Source organism: Amblyraja radiata, chromosome 14 (assembly GCF_010909765.2).
Source record: "Amblyraja radiata isolate CabotCenter1 chromosome 14, sAmbRad1.1.pri, whole genome shotgun sequence".
In the NCBI taxonomy this organism is placed as follows: Eukaryota; Metazoa; Chordata; class Chondrichthyes; order Rajiformes; family Rajidae; genus Amblyraja; species Amblyraja radiata.
The window spans coordinates 23,487,779-23,509,055 of record NC_045969.1 but is presented as its reverse complement, the minus strand read 5'-3'; the positions used below and the strand labels follow the sequence as shown (position 1 = coordinate 23,509,055).

The window sequence follows — 21,277 nt, the reverse complement described above, 5'->3', positions numbered from 1 at the left end:
AGCTGGAGGAAATCAGCAGGTCAAACAGCATCTGTGGAGGGGAATGGACAGGCCAGGTTTTGGGTCGGGATACTTTTGCGGACTGAAGAAGAAACGTCTTGACCTGAAACATCATTTGATGATCAGTCTGACTTGAAACTTCGCCTGTCCATTCCCTCCACGGTTGTTGCCTGACCACTATTGCAGAGTTGCTCTGTAATTAAGAAAAACTGCAGATGCTGATTTATATTAAAGATAGACACAAAATGCTGGAAGAAATCAATGGGTCAGGCAGCGTCTCTGGAGAAAATGGATAGGTGACTTTTCAGGTCAGGACCCTTCTTCAGACTTCAGAGTCTGCAGATGGGTGCCAACCCGAAACATCAGCGATCTATTTTCTCCAGAGATGCTGCCTGACCCATTGAGTTTCGTGTCTATCAATTAGTTCCTCCATCGCTTTCAGAATTCCAGCATCTGCAGTTCCGTGTATCTCCATTTAACTGCTTAACTTTAGAAGGAAGGGAAGGGGCTGGAGAAGAAAATGCCTCGCACTCCACACCCCTCCAAGATGATGCTCTATATAAAGCTGGCTGTTAAGCAGCAGCTGCTGAATGGGCCACACGTGTTCCCATGGTTTTGGAGGGGTGGGGGGGTGCGGGGGGGGGGGGGGGGGGGGGGAGTGGTGATGACGGGCTGCCTGACAGCATGTGTACACAGGGAGCTTCTGGCAGACCAAGCCTTTAATGCTTGGCTTAGCTGCGGCCATAGCAACCAATCGGAGGGCCAGGGTCAGCTGGAATTACCTGGGATGGGGAGGGGGGAGGTGCGGATGTGAGCCCGCTGACTATGCGAGGAATGTTGAATTCATGTAGCTGACCTACTGAGCAGCCTGAGAGGCCGAGGCTGCTCGTTACACAGCCTGGATCCCACCCTGACATCGTACGCTCTGTTGTTGTTGTTCTCTGAAGCCGCTCTGACGACCTTCACCGGCTGGGATTGGAGCGCAACAAACCCAGGAGGCTGCAGTTCACACTCTGGTGTTTGCCACAGACATGGGGTCTCTCAGCCTCCGCCTGTAAGTGGCCGTTCACCTCTTCCCATCAGAGTCGCGTCCCCACCTAACTGTGTTGCTTCGGTAAGACCGATTCCATTGATAAATCCTGGCGAGTGTGTTTCCGACTTGGCCGCAGGCTGCCTTTGTGCCAACCGCCTGTTTATTCACTGATGTGAAATCCTTCGTGCTGTCTGCAATTCCTTCCCCTGCCTCTAACTGCAAGATCTGACCCTCTCCTCCTTCTTGGGTGGTCCTGTAGGATGGAGGGTGACTTGCTTCCACTCTGATCCTGCGGGTTCTGAGCTGGACGATGAAGACACTGCGAATCACTGGCTCATCCACAGACAGGGCGGGAGGTGGCTAAGAACTAAGGGGAGGGGGGTTGGCAGATTGCGGGTGGTGGGCTCCTGCCGTCGTTTAGGCTCGGCCACTGCGCGCTCCCCATGTGTGCACACAAAGTTGTCGATACCATCCCGAATGCTCCTACTTCATCCTGAGTGGTCAGGAATTCCTAGGAAGCAATCGGGTAGCTACACTTGTTACACTTAGTTTTTGAGCAGATTTGGGTATACATGTCCCCGATCCCCCTCTGGTAAACCCTCACGAGGACCGTGGGGGATGTGTTGTGACTTAGTCACACAGACTCTGCGTCTTGTCTCCCTCTAAAAGGTAAAATAAAGTTGTGAGTGTTTCTTCAGCAATTTCTGCTCTCTGATTATTCTCAATGTGCTCCCTGGTTAATGAAGCACTGTTAGAGTTGTGGTGTTGTCCAAAGGTAGAGACTGAGAGCAGATCCATGAAATACACCAATTAGCAAATGAGCTGCTTTACTGAAGGATAAAACATTGTCCTGGAGTCACTTGCCTGCCTTGCTGTAACGTGTTACCTGAGAAGGAGCAGACGGGCCTGTGGTTTAATATTACAGTAAACCCTCGCTATAACAGACCACGGGCGGTGCTGCCCGTCATTGCCGATTGTCCGCTATAACTGAGTGGGGGAGGTCAAGTTTAACCCAGAGTCAGGAGGAACGGCATTGTGGTGGGGGGGGGGGGGGGGGGGGGGGGGTAAACAAGTGAGAATTGATAGGCCAGGGAACGACACGGCCCCTGCTCCACAAACGGTGCTCCAGGGAGTGGTCCGGTTATCATGCCACCCGCTCTCTCCACTCCCGCAACCAGCTCATTAGATAACTGGCAAAAAGTAGGGGGGGGGGGGGGGGGGGGAGGGGTGTAACCGGAGCATCCCTGATATAGAGGTCCGTTGTTGCGAGGGTTTACTGTCTACACAAAATAAAAATTCTTCCAAGAATGCAGCTTCCCACTGTAATGCACTGGGCAGTCCGCTTGGATTGTAGACAGAAACTTTTTGAAAGAAATAGAGCTAACTGCTTTGGTTACAGCATTGCATTCCACCATGTAGTGACGAGCAGGATTGAGTGCCATTTGCAATGGGTTTTTTCATATACTGCTTTATAACTTTTTAGTGCTGGTAATCTGGAATTTATAGGGCATTACCAGTTGCCTCTCAGCAACAGTTTTGTGCTTTAAGTGTGGTTTCCTTGTTCAACCATTGAGTGTGACTTTCCACACGGATGTGGCATTCCCACTCTCGTTCTACCTCTCATGTAGCTTGGTTCCCCAAGGTGCAGCCAGTCCTCATCGACAGCCACAGTATGGCACTGCTTGCTTTGTGTGGGTCACTATAACAGGACCCTCATCCTCAGCAGCTGAAGGAATGACCTTGGATTTGTACCGCACTTTTCACAATCTCAGATCATCGCAAAGGGGCGTTTTAAAAAATGCTTTTGCGTTTTATGTGGGCAAAATTGCAGGATGCAAGTAAATCAATATGTGCACAGCAAAGTCCCACAGCTGGCAATGACATTATAACACATCGAGCTGTTTGAAGCTGCAGGTCAAGGGGGAAATATTGAATTTTAATAGAGCTGCAGGAAGGAAGAAGTAGGAGGAAGATGGAGACCGAGTAAAAGGATCTGAGAGAGGGCTTGGTCAAGTAGGTCGGTGTTCGAGAGAGACTAGAGAGAGAGTGGGAGAGGGAGAGATAGTCAAGAAAGGGAAATTGGTGTTCTGCTTCTGATTAATAAAGGAAATAAGAGATCAGAAGATGAGATTTAGGGATAGAGCCATGAGTGCAGCGTAGGTTTACAAGGTTAATTCCCGGGATGGCGGGACTGTCATATGCTGAGAGAATGGAGTGGCTGGGCTTGTATACTCTGGAATTTAGGATGAGAGGGAATCTTATTGAAACATATAAGATTATTAAGGGTTTGGACATGCTAGAGGCAAAAAATATGTTCCCAATGTTGGGGGAGTCCAGAACCAGGGGCCAGAGTTTAAGAATAAGGGGTAAGCTATTTAGAACTGAGACGAGGAAACACTTTTTCTTACATAAAGCGGTGAGTCTGTGGAATTCACTGCCTCAGAGGGCGGTGGAGGCCTGTTCTCTGGATACTTTCAAGAGAGAGCTAGATAGGGCTCAAAAATAGCAGAGTCAGGGGATATGGTGAGAAGGCAGGAACGGGGTACTGATTGGGGATGATCAGCCATGATCACATTGAATGGCGGTGCTGGCTCGAAGGACCGAATGTCCTACTCCTGCACACATTGTGTATTGTTTAATGTCATCCTGTGGCAGGGGAGAGCATCCATAGATGAGGCTCACACCAGGGTCTCATCCATACCCCGTAACACTGCTCTCTCTCCCCATCCCCGCACACGCAACAAGGGCAGAGTCCCTCTGGTCCTCACCTTTCACCCCACCAGCCGGCAAATACAACACATAATCCTCCGCCATTTCCGCCACCTCCAACGTGACCCCACCACTCGCCACATCTTCCCATCTCCCCCCATGTCTGCCTTCCGCAAAGACCGCTCCCTCCGCAACTCCCTCGTCAATTCTTCCCTTCCCTCCCGCACCACCCCCTCCCCGGGCACTTTCCGTTGCAACCGCAAGAAATGCAACACCTGTCCCTTCACCTCCCCCCTCGACTCCATTCAAGGTCCCAAGCAGTCGTTCCAGGTGCGACAAAGGTTCACCTGTATCTACTCCAACCTCATCTACTGCATCCGCTGCTCTAGATGTCAGCTGATTTACATCGGTGAGACCAAGCGTAGGTTGGGCGACCGTTTCGCCGAACACCTCCGCTCAGTCCGCAATAATCAACCTGACCTCCCGGTGGCTCAGCACTTCAACTCCCCCTCCCATTCCCAATCCGACCTCTCTGTCCTGGGTCTCCTCCATTGCCAGAGTGAGCAACAGCGGAAATTGGAGGAACAGCACCTCATATTCCGTCTGGGGTCCTTGCGTCCTTATGGCATCAACATTGAATTCTCCCAATTTGGCTAGCCCGTGCTGTCTCCTCCCCTTCCTTCACCCTCTAGCTGTCTCCTCCCACCCTCCCATCCGCCCGCCCTCGGGCTCCTCCTCCTCCTCCCCTTTTTCCTTCTTTCTTTTCCCACCCCCCATCAGTCTGAAGAAGGGTTTCGGCCCGAAACGTCGCCTATTTCCTTCGCTCCATAGATGCTGCTGCACCCGCTGAGTTTCCCCAGCAATTTTGTGTACCTGAGAGCATCCATAGGATAGGAGGTTCAAAGGCACTTGGGAGTGCTGGTGCAGGATTTCCAAAAAGTTAATTTGCAAGTCGAATCGGTAGTAATGAAGGCAAATGCAATGCTAGCATTTATTTCAAGAGGTCTAGAATACAAAAACAGGGATGTAATGCTGAGGCTCTGTAAGGTGCTGGTCAGGCCGCATTTGGAGTATTGTGAACAATCTTGGGCCCCACATCTGAGGAATGATGTGCTGGCTCCGGAGAGGGTCCCGAGAAGGTTTACCAGAATGATCCCAGGAATGAGTAGGTTAACCTATGATGAGCATTTGTCGGCTGCTGTTCAAAGATAAGGGCTTGTTCATTTATGGATGTAATGAAAACATCTTGGAAGGGATAATAATACTGCCAGGTCAGCTTCAATTTATGAATGTGATATCTTGTTTGACTAAACTACTGGAGTTCTTTGCAGATTGAATGATAGAACAGATAATGAGGAAGCAGTAGGCATTGCACATTTTTATTTGAATGTCCTGTGCAGGACGTTGGTTAATGAGGTGAGAGTTGGTAGTTGGGACTGGTAGACAGGCATGGAATGAGCATTAGTTATCAGACAAAAAGCAAAAAAGCGGGTAATAAACACATTTTTCCTCCTGGTGGCATTCTGCTCTGGGATCAGTGTTTGTGCTCCAACCAAACGCCAGACATTTCCAAATGTACTGAGGATACAAAACTAAGTGGGATTGGAATTGGGAAGGAGGGTGTAGTTCCAAGGGAACAAAGTCAAGCTGAATGGCTGGGTGAGAACACGCCAAAGCAAGATAAAGTGGAAAATGTGAAATTCGCCACTTTGGTGCATAAAACAGAGAAGCAAACTACTTTTTAAATGAACATCAACATTCCCGAAGGGACTGAGGTTCACTCATAAACAGGTAGCTGAACCCAAACATGCAGGTGCAGCAAGAGATGCAGAAGTGAAGTGGTTTATGAGAGGATTTGAGGACAGGAGACTTACTGCAGTTACTTGGGGCTTTGGTAAGACCACACACCCTGGATTAGTGTGTGTAGTTTCCACATCCTTACGTAAGAAAAGGTGAAACTATCGGAGAAGTACAGCAAAGGTTCACTCGCGTGTTTACAAGATGACAGGCTTGCCGTATGAGGACTGATTGCGAAGACGGGGTCTGTGTTCTCTTGAATTTAGATAACATGAGATCTAATTGAAGCCTATCAATTTCTGTTGGGGCGTGAGGACCTTTCTTCTGACTGCGGAGTCTAGAACCAGGAGGTTACAGTTGCAGACAAGCGATCGGCCATTTAGGACTGAAATGAAAAGAAATGTTTTCATGGATGGATGGAAATCTTTGGGATTTTATACTATGGATGGCGCGGAGGTTTAAAACAGAGGTTGATTGATTTTTCAAGGGCTATGGAGATAACGCAGAAAAATGGTGATGAGGTAGAAAATATTATTGGCTATCATTTTATTTATTTTGTGGAAAGTGATTGCTTCCAGGGCTATTCCCGTGGAACCTTTGCCTAAAGTACATAGAAACATAGAAAATAGGTGCAGGAGTAGGCCATTCGGCCCTTCGAGCCTGCACCGCCATTCAATATGATCATGGCTGATCATCCAACTCAGTATCCTGTACCTGCCTTCTCTCCATACCCCCTGATCCCTTTTGCCACAAGGGCCACATCTAACTTCCTCTTAAATATAGCCAATGAACTGGCCTCAACTACCTTCTGTGGCAGAGAATTCCAGAGATTCACCACTCTCTGTGTGAAAAATGTTTTCCTTATCTCGGTCCTTAAAGATTTCCCCCTTATGCTTAAACTGTGACCCCTTGTTCTGGACTTCCCCAACATCGGCAACAATCTTCCTGCATCTAGCCTGTCCAACCCCTTAAGAATTTTGTAAGTTTCTATAAGATCCCCCCTCAATCTTCTAAATTCTAGCGAGTACAAGCCGAGTCTATCCAGTCTTTCTTCATATGAAAGTCCTGACATCCCAGGAATCAGTCTGGGACATAAAGTCCGAAAGATTAGGAAATTAAGATGGATAAAAACACACCAATGTTGGCGGGTGGTGTTTGAGAATGGTCTAGTATTGACTTGGCAGAGTGCTCTTGAAAGGAGCCAGAGATAATAGGGTCGACATACATTTGCTATTCTAACTACCAGTGAGATATTTGCCAGTGAGATGTTGAACAGAATGAGAAGTCCTTAATGCATGTCTAAGACATATAGATGTGTTGGTTGGAGTAATCCTTTGCCAGTCAATAGTCAGAATTATTATTGAACCAATGAAGGTCAAATTCAATCCAAATAAGTATGCCTTTCATTGAACAGCACCTGGGCTTTCACTTCAATGTGCGACTTTGTGCACTTTCCAACACCTCCTGTCTCCAGATCTCCACTCGCCTGAATTTCTTCCTTTCATTGTTTGGCTCACTCAGGAAGGGCAAAATGGTGGATATTGTAGCACAGAAAATTCCATCACAGACTGAGGCTGATGTGGCAAGGAGCTTTCTGATGAAGATCTTGAGAATTTCCATGAGGTAACAGCATGCCTACCCATTGATCCTCCTCACCACCCCCGCCCCATTCCAGCATCAATGCAACCCCTCAGTAATGACAGGCTGGCATCCCACTGTCTTGATGTTAGTCCTTCATTTTCATCTGTGGTGTTGTCATGTGAGTGTCTGTGTTGTGAGTGATCTTGGTTGTCTTCTGCTGTTCCTGTTCCTGTGTCGTATCAAAGCATGAAACTCATTGTAGGCACATGCCGTAGTATAGTATGCCTGGCAATTGTGCAATAATGGGAAATTAAGGTAACATGTCTTTGTCAGAAAAAGTAAGATTTTCTCAAGGGACTAGAATGCATCTCTGTTTGGATTTGGTTAAAATTCTCATCTCATGATGGAGGGGACATTGACAAAGTAGTATCTACTGCTATCGCTAGTTGAACCGAACCTAGTTATTAACTATTCCAGCCAAATCAGATATGAAAACGTACATCAGACTGTTGTTCATGGACTACAGCTCAGCGTTCAATACCATCATCTCCTCCAAACCTATTGACAGTTTCAGGGAACTGGGTCTCTGTGCATCCCTTTGAAACACAATCCCCAACTTCCTCATCAACTGAACACAATTGGCAACAGTTCCTCCTCGATACCCATCAGCATTGGGGTATCTCAAGACTGTGTGCTCAGACCTTTGCTCTAGTCACTCTATTCCCATGTCCATGTAGCCAGGCACAGTTCTAAGTCCATCTTTAAACTTGCCGACGACACTGTTGGATGAATTCCGGATAATGATGAGACAGAGTATAGGAGGTAGGTTGATCATTAACTGGTGCCAGAACAACAACCTTGGTTTCAACGTCAATAAAACCGAGGAATAACGGGTTGACTTTAGACGAGGAAGGCTGAGGATCGACAAACCTGTCTTCATCGATGGACGAGTGGTGGAGGGAGTCAACAACTTCAAATTCCTGGGCATATCTCTGAAGATCTGTCCTGGGCCAAGCACATTGATTAAAAAAAGCCCATCAATGTCTTTGCTTCCCCAGAAGATTGAGGAGATTCGGTGTGTCGATGAATACTCTCTTGAACTTCTACAGGTATATGGTAGAGTGCATATTGGCTAGTTGCATCACGGCCTGGTTTGGCAACTTGAACGCCCAGGAATAAAGATTACAAAAAATGGTGGACATCATGGATTTTGACCTCCACACCATTGAAGGGATCAATAGGATGCCACAAAAAAACAGCCAACATCATCAAGGACCCACACCACCCTGGCCACACTCTCATTTGTTTCTTGCCATTGGGAAGAAGGTATAGGAGCCTGAAAACTGACGTCCAGGTTCAGGAACAGCTTCTTTCCAACAATCATCAGGCTGTTGAACACTACCACCTCCTGGGTTGCACCAGGGCAAGGGTTCACAACCTGTAAATGTTGCCTACCCAGGGGGTAAATTTGTTGATTCTGGGATTTGTACATATTTTTTCTCATTGACTGACTGTGTTTGGTTCTGGTATACCGGTATCTGTTCATCATTAGTTGTTCATAAATAAGTAAAATGACATTGTCATGTGCTATTAAAGTTTCCGGGATAAACGGGACAAAAAAGGTTGGGAACCCCTGCACTAGGGACTCAGGGCTTTGTTTTTGTTTTTTGCACTATATAGTTTTATTGAATTTATTGAACTTTTTTTTCTTGTTTATTGTGGTATTTACTGTGTACGATCTTTACATATGTTGTGCAGCCGGAAGTAAAATGTCATTGTTCCATTTCGTGACATATGACAATAAAACATGCTTGACTCTTTAGACATTTTTTTACACAATGTGTGTGAAGTTAAGATATAGATCATCTAATTGGATGAGGATAATAGGTTCGAGGAGTTGAGTGGCTGGCCGCAGCTCCTGCTATTGGTGTATGGATATAAGTGACATATTCTTGCTGAAAAAAGGAACTGCAGATGCTGGTTCACAAAAAAAAGACACAAGGCGCTGGAGTAACTCAGCAGGTCAGGCAGCATTTCTAGATAACGTGGATAGATGATGTTTCGAAATTGAATAATTCAGATTGATTGTAATGCGGTGGGGTGGTGAAAGCTGGAAGAGAGGAAGGGCAGGACACAACCTGGCAAATAATAGGTGAATACAGGTGAGGGAAGTTTTTGATAGGCAGATGGTTGGTCAAAGGCCAGTGATAAAAAGACTAAAGGCATGAGATAAAGAGTCACAAATTGTGAAGCCAGAGGAAGGAATTTAGGTGGAAGTGGAGGGGGAGGGGAGAAATAAGTGCAAGTCCATCCAGGTGCAGCGTAGGGAAAGGGGGTGAAGAGTGAGGTTGATTTTGGTAGGTTATCTAAAATTGGAGAATTCATTGTTCACACCGTTAGCTTGTAAGCTACCCATGCTGATCCTCTAGTTTGCTTGTGGCCTCACTCTGGCAATGAAGGAGACCTAGGACAGAAAGGTGAATATGGGAATGGAAAGAGGAGTTGAAATGGGTAGCAAATCGGAGATCCAATGGGCTTTGGCAGACTGTAAAATGGTCATCGAGTCTACCTTGGTCTCGTCGATGTGAAGGAAGCCACATTGGGAACACGGGCTATAGTAGATGAGATTAGAGGAGGTGCATATGAACCTCTGTCTCATCTGGATTGACTGCTGAGGTCCCTGGATGGATGTGAGGGAGGAGGTGTTACATCTCCTGCAGTTGCAGGGGAAAGTATCTGGGGAGTGGGTGGTTTGGGTGGGAATGGATGAGAGAACCAAACAGTTGGGGAATTAGCAGTGTCTGCGGAAGACAGAAAGAGATGGAGATGGAAGGATGTGACAGGTGGTGGGATCACATTAGAGGTAGCATAAATGTTGGAGAATGACGTGTGGGATGCTGAGGCTGGTGGGGTGAAAGGTGAGGACCAGGGGAACTCTAGTCTTGATCCATCTGGCGGGAGGGGGTGGGAGAGCTGAACTATGGGACGCAGAGTAGAAGCAGGAGAAGGATCTATCTATGAAAGCAAGGGGAAAACCATGTTTACCACTCTTCTGTTTCAGGATGAGGTGACCTGTCTAAAAACTTGCTGTGAACATGTTATTGTGAAGAACAGGTATTTCCCAAGGGGAGACTAGATTCCCAGTGAGGTCAGGTGCCTGGGATACACCCAGGCTCCAGTGAAACTCTCCGAAGGTCAAACATGCATAGGCATCAAGGGAGCTTCATAGTCATTGGAAAACCTATCTCTTAGGAGATCTGTTTGCCAATTCACGCAGACTTTGGGCTCATTAGATGTAAAAGATCAAAGAAACTGGAGAACAGTGCAACACCTATCTTTCCGCCTTCACTGCCTGATACTTATGTTGACACGTGCATGTCGAAAGTTGCAATTGTTGTTGAAGATCAACTCTCTGAATGTAATCTGAGTCCTTTCAAGCACAGATGTTGAGAGCGACCGTAACTTGATAGCCATTTAATTGAATGAAAAACATCAGAGCGCCTTCACTTGATTTACCCTTTGATGGCAGGAGTTGCAAATAAAAAGGTTAATCTGAGAGGGAGAGAGTGTACGAGAGAGAGAGTGAGCGAAGGCTGGCCACTTTCTGTTTAGCGCAATCAATTTGTCCATTTTCCAGTTTGCTATTAATAAACTGTTATTTCTATTGAGTTGGGCACCTATTTCTCCTCCTTCCCTGATCAAAAGCACCCAGTCAGTTTCGGCCTCACACGTGGCCAATCATTTCTGGTGTTAGAAGTGTCAGTGGAAAATTGATACTTTATGCTAATGTCACATACATTGCACCAGTCAGGCAGGACTCTCAAGGTGGGCCTCCCTTTGTATTTACTGACCCCCAGTGTGAAGCTAAACACTTCAAAGAGTTGGTAACATCTTGAATTAATGTAAGTGTGGCAGGCATTTTTGAAAATGTTCGGCATAACACATTTTAGGAAAAGAAAAATGATTGTCAGAGTACTTGGTGCTATCTGGCCCCGCAGGTTTGATCTACACCACCAGTGTAAACATTAAACCAGACCTGAACCAGTCTGAAAAATGCCACCTATCCATATTCTCCAGAGATGCTGCGAGACATGCTGAGTTACTCCAGCACTTTATGTCCTTTGTGTATTAAGTAGCATCTACAAGTTCTACAAATCAGACCACTGGTTGGCCTTCTTTAACGTGACTGGCTACATTTTCATGGGCATCTTTTGTCTTTGACTAATTGAAGTGCTGCATTTGTATATAGCAGGTGATTTTATTGAGAGCAGCAGAGGTCACGTTCTCTGTGTTTCACACCCTATTTACTTGTCTCTCTTTTTTCCTCTTAGGCGGAATGAACCAGTTGATCGCCCTCATTCTTGGCATTCAACCAAGTTCACAGACAGCCCTCAGGAAACGGCCACAATTCAGTTATCTTCCAGCGGAATGCGTTCCTCTTGGCACTCGAGACACCATGCCACGTGAGTGCCACACTCGGCCCTGTTTCTGTTCTAGGTTTGGGCCTGCAAATTCTGGATGGAATGGTTTGTCCGCTGATCTTTGGGGAAAATGTTTGGTTTTAGCGGTGATCGGTGGAACTGAAAGGCAGGAGAGATGGAGCACAAGCAGCCATTCAATATACCCCCTTATTCAATCCTCTCAAGGGACCAAAGTTATTCCACTCAACTGGATAGGCCCAGGTCGACATTACATGGCACCCCAGAGTCATGGAGTCATACAGCATGGAAACAGGTCCTTCTGCCCAACATGCCTGCTCCGGCCAATGTGCCCATCTTCACTAATCCCTCCTGTCTGCATTTGGCCCATATCTCTAAACCTATCGAACATGTCCAAATCTTTATAAAATGTTGTGACAGCACCTACCTCAACTACCTTCAACAGCTCCTTCCATATACCTACCGCCCTTTGTGGGGAAAAAAATGTTGCCCCTCAGGTCCCTATTAAATCTTTCATCCCTCCTCTGGTTCTTGATTTGTCTACTCTGTCTGGGTAAAACTTGGTGCATTTACTCCTTGAATGAAGAGGAATAAGAGTTTGTAAGTGTTTATCACTGCCATTTCCAATATACATGAATATTTCAACAAATCAGCATTCCCTTCAATGAGCCAACACCTTACCCCCTGAGTCCATTAATTCTCTGAAAGAGGATCACTTGCCACCATCTAATTTTCCTTTACTTTTAAATAATGTGTCGACATCTTGGATATATCACAAGTACAAGGTCTGTGAACAGACACAGGTGCACTTGAAGTAGCAAGTAGTCCAGAAGAAAATATCCATTTGAAATAATTGGTCCACAAGTTCCTTTATTATGTAAACTTTGAATCTTTATTTCTGTAAAGTGTTGGGACACTTATTTCTGCAAAGTTAAGTCTCTTAGGGGAGATATAGTGTTTTAAACCGGGGTCCTCCGCTGCAGCGTTTCAAACGTTGGCTGCTTCTCTCAACTTTATAGAGGTCCCTGAAGCCACCCCTCTAATCACCTCCAGTGCAACTTGTGCGAGTGTTTTGCTTGGGATGTTTTTCTGGGTTGAGAGCAGTTGAAGCAGGAGTAGGCCTTTGGCTGTTACACACCTGTTCCACCATTCATTGAAGAGTAGGAAGGAACTGCAGATGCTGGTTTAAACCGAAGATAAACACAAAAAGCTGGAGTAACTCAGCGTGTCAGGCAGCATCTATGGAGAGAAGGAATGGGTCTGAAGAAGGGTCTCGACCCGAAACGTCACCCATTCTATCACCAGAGATGCTGCCTGTCCCACTGAGTTGCTCCAGCTTTTTGTGTCTATCCACCATTCATTGATGATCCTTTATCTGTGCACAGTCTCCTGAACTAACCTGATAATCATTTTTAGTGCAAGCATTTTATTCCAATGTATTTAATGCTTGAATTCTAATTCACTGCCTGTCATGGTTGCATTGCAACACTTGTCTCCAGGCCATCGGTCTACACCTTGACCAGGAAATTACTGAGAATGCTACCACATTTTAAATTTCCTTTGTTTTAGCTCCTAGAAGATTTCAGCAGACCTTGCTATGCACCCATCTTCTTAGGCAGTTCCTCAGAATTGATGATTCACTAGTCCCACCTGCCTGCATTTGGCCCATATCTCTAAACCTATCGAACATGTCCAAATCATATGAAGCCATGATCATATCGAATGGCCGAAGGGCCGAATGACCTACTCCTGCACCTATTTTCTATGTTTTCTATGATAAATTTCTTCCACTCCAATTTTGTAGGTTTCAATTTGGCCAAGGTGGGAACCATAGACTCTTCTGCAGATAGGGCAGGAGGTGAATGATGGGGCAGGCCCTTGGGTAGTTTGTGTGTTGGTGAGTTCCCACCTCTAACGTAGGACTTGTGTGAGCTCTCATCACTTGTCCTTGAGATTCACAATCCGAACTCCCCCTCTCCTCCTCCTCTTTGAGTGTGAAGTCACACTGTGACCTGGGCAGCAGCCCTGTGGTCAGTGGAAGTAGGCGGATGAGGAGGACTCTGGCAATGATTTTCACTGTGGCCAATAGCACAAAGAACTCTCTGTGGTTAACAAAGTCAGACTTGTCTCCTTTCTTGAATATGGTCAAAATTAAGGAGCCTCTGCAGTCGCCTGGTTCATCCCCCTCCTCCCAAATGTAGACAATGAGATTATGGGTTTGTGATTGAGGCCCTTCACCACTGAATTTTAGAATTTCGGTGGCAATGCCATCTGATTTCAATGCCTTGCTATTTTAAAGAGTGAGATACGGCCCTCTCAACTTCTTATTGTTCAATAACGGTGGCACAGCGGTAGAGTTGCTGCCTTACAGCACCACATCCTAACTACCGGTGGTGTCTGTATGGAGTTTGTATGTTCTCCTCATGACCTCCGTTCCCTCCCCGTTTCCTTCGGGTTTTCCGGTTTCTTCCCACGCTCCAAAAGACGTACAGGTTTGTAGGTTCATTGGCTTGGTAAAATTATAAATTGTCCCTAGTGTGTGTGGTATAGTGTTAGTGTGCGGGGATCGCTGGTCAGCGCAGACTTGGTGGGCGGTAGGGCCTGTTTCCGCACTGTATCTAAACCAAACTAAAAACTAAAACTAACAGCAGCATGGCTGACCGTGATTGGCTGCAGTGGCATGGAGTTCAGGGTGCTCATGTCAAGGACAGATTAGAGGTTGTGGAGATCCTTGTGTTTCTTCCCACAGACAATGATTGCTTCTCCATCCCAGATTCTGTCGCCACTCTGTCCTTGGCTCTCTGTGAGTGAGGCTTTGTGTGGTAGATGGCTTTCTCAGTGCTGAAGAATCCACACATCCTGACTGTTTGAGATACCTGTACCCACTCTCCATCCACTATCCATCCTTGAGGACCTTGGTTTTCAGTTGGATCTTTACCTTCCGCTGCTGTGGACTTGCTTAGTTTCCCTTGAATAAAGCTGGAAATCTAGGAAATCTTGTGATTCTTGGTCGCTGATGACTTTCCTTTACCTTGAGGGACACTTGGCTTCGCTTTACTTGAGAGGCTTGGCTTTGCTTGAGAGGCTTGGCTTTGCTTGAGAGGCTTGGCTTTGCTTGGCTTTGCTCTACTCCTTTAGGTTTAAGAGAAAATAAACAATCAAGGCTGTGAAGCCATTTAACGCCACAGACATGAATTAACATGAACGTTCATCAAGTTCACCGCTAGAGGCGACTTACAACCTTAACTCAAAGCCTTTCTCTGCATGAGAGCACCAAAGGGTTATTGCTTCACTGATGTCTTTTACAATCTGCACCAGTTTGGCTCCTGGAAATTAATGCCAACTAGCTGCTACTTTAGTTTTCCAGCAGTTGAAGAGCTACCTGCTCACGTTACTGCCGTTTATCCCAGGCCCATCCAGACAGCTGCCCTACCTCCAAACATTGCTGCATCTCCCTGTTTGTGCAGAGTCACCACACCTTGCCCCATTGAGGTGGGCAGTTGTGTTGTTGGGGGATTGGTGTGTGAGTATGGTCAGGTGTGAGGGGCAGGTAGGACTTGGGTATGTTGGGAGGGGGCTCGGGCGTGTTGAGGGAGGGAGGGTCGGTTGTGTTGAGGCGGGCGGGTGTATTGAGGGAGGGGGTTGGATGCTTTGAGGGGGGCGGGTGTACTGAGGGAGGGAGTTGGATGCGTTGAGGGGGCGGGTGTACTGAGGGAGGGGGGTGGATGCGTTGAGGGGGCGGGTGTACTGAGGGAGGGGGTTGGATGCGTTGAGGGGGGTCTGATGTGTTGATTGATTCGGGTGTGTTGAGTGTGGCCTGGACTGTTGAGAATGTTCAAGCATGTTTGAGTGGAGGTTGGGCGTATCACGGCAGGGAAGGTGTATCGAGGGAGGTGGTCAGCGGGTGTGTCAAGGAGAGTCAGGAATATTGAGGGAGGTTGGGAGAGATGGGTGTGTTGTGGGGTGGGTCTTTGGGCATTGTGCTCCAGGGTGTGGGATTCTGCTGGGGGGCCTCCTTCACCTACCCTTTTGTTCTCTGCCCCAGTTCCTCATCCAACAACCTCGCGGATCCCTGGGACCAGACCAACCTGCATCGCGTTTCCCACCAGTTCAGCTCGCTGGGAAGCATGGACAGTTTGGACCAGCTTGGCCGCTTATCTCCTGCCAAGTCCAACAACAGCATGGAGCAGGTAGCCCAGCCGGGCAAGAGGGACTCTGCCTATAGCTCCTTCTCGACCAACTCCAGCACGCCGGACTACACGCTGTCCTCCTCCCGCGGCGACAACTGTTCCTCCACCGAGAATGCGCTGAACCGGGTGACCTACTGGGAGGCCGGCTGGCCCGCCGGGGGTCGTGCTTGGCAGGCTGTGCCCGAGCAGGGGGGGCCGGAGGAGAGACAGAGCCGCCTGGCCCCCGAGGACAGGGCCAGCCCCCGGTCAGACGAGCAGCCAGCGTCCAGGCACTTCAGGACCAACATCGGGCCTGTGTGGCACGTGCCCGAGAAGAGGGCCACACCTGACAGCCGGCCCTCCAGGAGGGCCTCCCCTCCCCCCCCACTGCCCACCCGCAGCGACAGCTACGCTGCAACCAAAGTCCATGGGGGTGGGGGACAGCCTGAGGGGAGCGGGCTCCCTCGGCAGCCGGGGCCCTGGGGAGACTGGGAGGGGACGGAAGGCCCGGGACGCAGACAACAGGCCTCCTCCCCTCCCTCAGCCTGGCTTCCCCAACAGGGACAGGCCTCGTACCCTCCCCGTCACACACGGCAACGGAGCGACGAGGCGGCCTGGCCTCGTGGCGACAGATCCTCGAGGGCGGCACTTTACCCTGGCCCCCAGCTGGCAGAGGCCACCCAGCGACAGGATCCTGGCCAGAGCAGAATGGCACCCCCTGCCCCCCAGGATGACGTTGCCACCTCCGAGGCTGGGCAGACCAGGTACTTCTGCCTCACTTCCAGGTCACCCCACCAGGTGGCGGCGGTGACCAAGATGCGGCTGGAGTCGCCAGGCCCGGCCCACCCCTCGGCTCCTGCCCCCAGCCTCAGCGCCAGCACCAATGCTCAACCCAGGCACCAATCTGAGGGGAGCAGGGGCAGGGCTGGCCTGGAGGAAGTGGGGCAGAAGCCGGTCCTGGATGGCCACAGTGGGGAGGGGGGCTGCCGGCAGAGCCTAGGGCAGGCCAGGGAGCACTGTGGGCTGGATCTATGGCAGGCAGGGGATCCGCGTGGACTTGCTCAAGTACAGGCTGTGGAGCCCCAGGGGATGGGCACAGGGAAAGCTAGGGATCCTCAGGGGCTGGGCCTAGTGCAGGCTGGGGAGCCACGTGGGCTGGAGATATGGCAGGCCAGAGAACCCCATGGGTTAAGTTCAGGGCAGGCCGGAGAGCCACATGTGGTAAGCTTAGGGCAGGCCAGGGAGCCCTGTGGGCAGGATCTATGGCAGGCCAGGGATCCTCGTGGGCTGGGACAGGGGCAGGACAGGGAGCCTCACAGGCTAAGCCCATCGAACGAGGGGATCTGCCCCCTACAGACGCCAATGCTTCACTCACTAACCCAGGAGAGCAGGAGGTCCCAGGGTGAGCTGGGCCCAGCCACTAGGCCTCAGCGGCGTGGCGACCGCTTTGCCACCGTCCTGCGCAACGAGATCCAGAGCAAGCGAGCCCAGCTGCAGAAGAGCAGGAGTGCCACTGCCTTAACCGGCGGCCCGGAGGAGCAAGAGCCCATCCCTGTCTCACCGCCCCCTGGCTCCTCTCCCGCCACCTACAAGGACGACCTGAAGGAGGCGCAGGCCCGCGTCCTGAGGGCCACCTCCTTCCAGAGGAGGGACCTGGGTCCTCTGGCTGTCCCCCGCCCCTCTACCTCGCCCAACATCTGTCCTCCCCCTCGTCCCAGCCCAGTGCCCGGGAGCTGGCACCCGCCCACCCCACCCTTGCCGAGCAACCCCCAGGCTCCAGGCCGAGCGGCCGGGGGTCACCAGCTCGGGCGGGTGGGCGGCAGGAAGAGGCTGACACAAGAGCAGAGGTTGCGGTCCTACTCTGAGCCCGGCAAGATGAACGAGGTGGGGGCTGCCGAGGAAGGGGAGGGGTCCCGTGTGCCGGGCCCCGCTGCCCCACCTCCCTCCTCCGTGGCCGACAAGCGGCACTTCTTCGAGGTGGGCGCCAGAGGGGCCGGACCTTCGACAGCCTACAGCAGGCCGGCACCCAGGCAGGGCTCCCAGCCCCCCCTCGGCGAAGGGGGCCAGCGGCAAGATCGAGCCGGCGGCTACGAGGCAGTCTGGCACCCAGAGTCCCAAGGGCGAGATCGAGCTGCCTCGCTGGGAATCGACGGCTGGCCCGACCGTCCCCAAAGAAGGCCCGACAAGGTCGGGAGCTGGTCGCAAGGGAGCACCGGCTCCAGCCCCATCTGCCCCCCCGACAGGACGAGGCAGGGCGGGGAGAGCGGGGCCGGGGGGCGTGAAGCCGAGTCCCAGCGGTTGGGAACCTTCGCCGAGTACCAGGCCACCTGGAGGGAGCAGAAGAAGCAGCCGGAAGCCAGGAGCTCTGGCAGGTACCACTCTGCGGACAACATCCTAGACCAGAGCTTTCAGGAGCCTGCTAAGCCGCAGTACGTGCACGAGAGGTCACGGTCTTCACCTTCCACTGATTTCTACGCACAGGTAATCCCCGTTTGCTGCTGGGTGGGGCTGTTTATTGCTGGATGAAGCGGGTTGCTGTTGAATAGCCTGGTTAAGTAGGCCGGGGCCCTATTGCGGTTCTCCCATCACACAGCAGAGCTGGGCTCTGGACAGGGGAGGGAGGCTAACCTCTACCACAGCAGCCAACAGAAGCAGCTGGTACTGTGGCACAGAGTGTTTAATTTTTAGTTCAGTGATACAGCGCGGAAACAGGCCCATCGGCCCACCGAGTTCTCGCTGACCAGCGATCCCCTCACACTGACACTATCCAACACATACTAGGGACAATTTACAATTATGCCAAACCCAATTAACCTACAAATCTGTATGTCTCCGGGATCTCTGCAGGAAACCCATGCAGGACACGGGGAAAACATACAAAATCTATACTGTCTGTACCCGTAGTCAGGATTGAACCCGGATCTCTGGTGCTTTAAGGCAACAACTCCACCGCTGCGCTACTGTGTCTTCGTGTGAGCAGTTGTCTGACTTTCTGTCAGTGATATGTGACTGAGTTTTGTTTAGTTTAGTTTAGAGATACAGCATGAAAACAGGCCCTTTGAGTCCACGCCCACCGTCGAACACTCATTTGTACTAGTTCTATCTTATCCCATCGTTACAAACACCTCCTGCACACAAGGGGCAATTTATAGAGGCCAACTAACCTACAAACGCACGTCTTGGGATGTGGGAGGAAACTGGATTACCCGGAGAAAATACATTGGATCACAGGGAGAGCGTGCAAACTCAATACAAGGCAAGGTTGAACCTGGCTCTCTGGTGCTGTGAGACAGCAGCTCTACCAGTTGCGCCACTGTGCTGCCCACTGTGATGAGGGAGGAATTGCCAGACGCCGAGAGTCTGGGCTCCGTCCGGGGACTATTGTAGTGCAAGGGTCACAAAAAACCGCTAGCTCGTCCTTGCCAGTGCTTGTCACGTCAACGTACCAATCAGGAACAGGATTAGGTCACTCCACCCTTGTCCACTTCGCCACTTAATGAACAAAATACAAAGTGCTGGAGGAACAGCGGCCCAGGCAGCATCAGTGGAGGGAATGGACAAAGGTTTGGGTGGGAACCCTTCATGCCCACCTTGCCCGCCTGCTTCCCCATCTCACTTTTCCAGCTTTCTCCCCCGCTCCCCCCACCCCCACTCCACTCAGACCTGAAAACGTCATCTTTCCATTCCCTCCACAGATGTCAACTAAACCACTGAGATTCTCCAGCCTTTTGCTTTTTGCTCAAGGTACCAGCAACTGTAGACTCTTGCATCTCCGCCACTTAATATGACTGTTCCCGTCTGCTAGGCTAACCATTCAGGCCCTTAGGAAAAAAGTACCTCTGCCCTTTGAGAGAGTTCCAAAGCCTCTGCCCTCTGAGGAAGAGAGAGAGTAAGAGATGACCCCTTCTTCTGGATACTTCCTTGGGAGGAAACATCTTCTTAAAAAGAAAACCTGTCTAGTTTACGAGTGATCCCTGTCCTGTACTGTGGTTGGATACAAATGCCTTCCAAGCCTGCTACTGGGTTTGATGTTGACAGTGAAATGCAAATATACTAACTTCTTCCATTAACAGTGATGTGATAACTGCACCAACTGGTGGATGAGCCGGTTACTGTAAATTCTCCCTGGTGTAGGTGGGTGACAGGGGAATTAGGTAGGCTTAGATGGGCACGTGAGATGAGTCGCAGGGAAATGGATGGAGGAATGGTATTAGGAATCAAAAATACCGCAGGTACCAGAAATTGGAAATAAAATAGAAAGTAGTGGAAACACATACATAGCAGGTCAGGGAGCATCTGTGGGAAGAGAAACTGAATCAACATTTCAATGTCAACTGGGAAGGAGAAAGAAGAAAAAAAAGAAAGAGGTAGCAATTAATTTGTTTTCTCTCTTTCCCAGTTCTGATGAAGGGAAATGGGATTGCTCCTAGAAGTGGCAGATAATCAAAGGGCAGAATAGTTTCCTCACGTATCCTGATGACATAGGAGATTTGAGGATATGTGTTATGAGGGTATTTTTCAAATGATTGCGGCAATGTGAAATATTGTTCTCGTATTTCTCTTATAAAGACTGTCCAATAATTCCTCCTGGAATCATTCTGCAGGTTATTGCATCTGGTGTTGTTTTGAAGAACTAACCCAAAATTTCTCTAGGCTATTTTGTAAATGCCACAGGGAATTTGTGACTAATCAGGCAACTGCACTGGCAAGATCATCATCTTTGTCATTGCCTGTATCATCTTCCAGCACAACACAGGGGTTAACAAGGTTAAACCGTGCATGGGAATAAATTATAAAGGGGAGGTTTATGCCACTTTGGTTACGGACGACTGCAGACGATCTAATTTACGTTTTTTTAAATGATGAAAGGAATTGAGGGGTAGATAGAGGGAAACAATTTTCACCGGTTGGGCTTTCCAGATTGAGTTCAAACGCTGCAGTGTCCAATCACTGACGATGAGGGGGAATGTTCTTCATCCAGAGACTGGTGGAAATTTTGAACTCTGTGCCGAGACTGGAAGTCAAAGGAAGTTTCCAAAACTGGGCTTGATAGATTGTCAAGATAGACACAAAACACTGGAGCAACTCAGCGGCTCAGGCAGCATCTCTGGAGAAAAGGAATAGTCGATGCCCTTCTTCAGACTAGATTCTTGTTCAGTGAGGTTACAAATAATCAGTGTCAGATAGCTGTGAGATAGAGCAGCAGTGGTCGAATCGAACGGCAGAAGTTTGAAAGGTCTAATCGTCCTCCTTTGCGATGTCATTTTTTCTGTGATTGTCACAGGACTAATTGGCTTCAGGCCTTTTCCAATGCAAATGTGTGGGTGTGGCAAATAAATAAGCAACAGTAGTGGATGGGTCATATTTACACTTCTTGAGGTTTCTTTGAAATGTCTGCTCGCTTGTGCAAGTATTGCACACGGCGTCACATCACCCAGTCTTTGACCCGCCTTAGATTCACATAGACTGTTCCCGACTGAACCAGGGTGCGGAACCTATCCCTGCTCTGCCCTGCCATTGCCACCACCTTTTCAACGTGTGCCTCATTC

General features: G+C 49.4%; 1 protein-coding gene across 5 annotated transcripts in view; it reads left to right on the top strand.

Annotated features, from left to right (window-relative positions):
• The window catches only part of shroom2 (shroom family member 2), a 150,317-nt gene that overhangs the window by 87,016 nt on the left and 42,024 nt on the right, over positions 1-21,277 (top strand). For 2 of the 5 annotated variants that reach the window (XM_033032784.1, XM_033032789.1), the window contains 2 exons: positions 11,452-11,583; positions 15,605-18,209. In XM_033032784.1, the coding sequence (XP_032888675.1) occupies positions 11,452-11,583; positions 15,605-18,209 (2,737 nt within the window). Of the gene's footprint in view, positions 1-801; positions 1,115-7,060; positions 7,163-11,451; positions 11,584-15,604; positions 18,210-21,277 lie in introns of those variants that run through there. The other 3 variants (XM_033032786.1, XM_033032788.1, XM_033032785.1) reach the window with 3 other exon arrangements.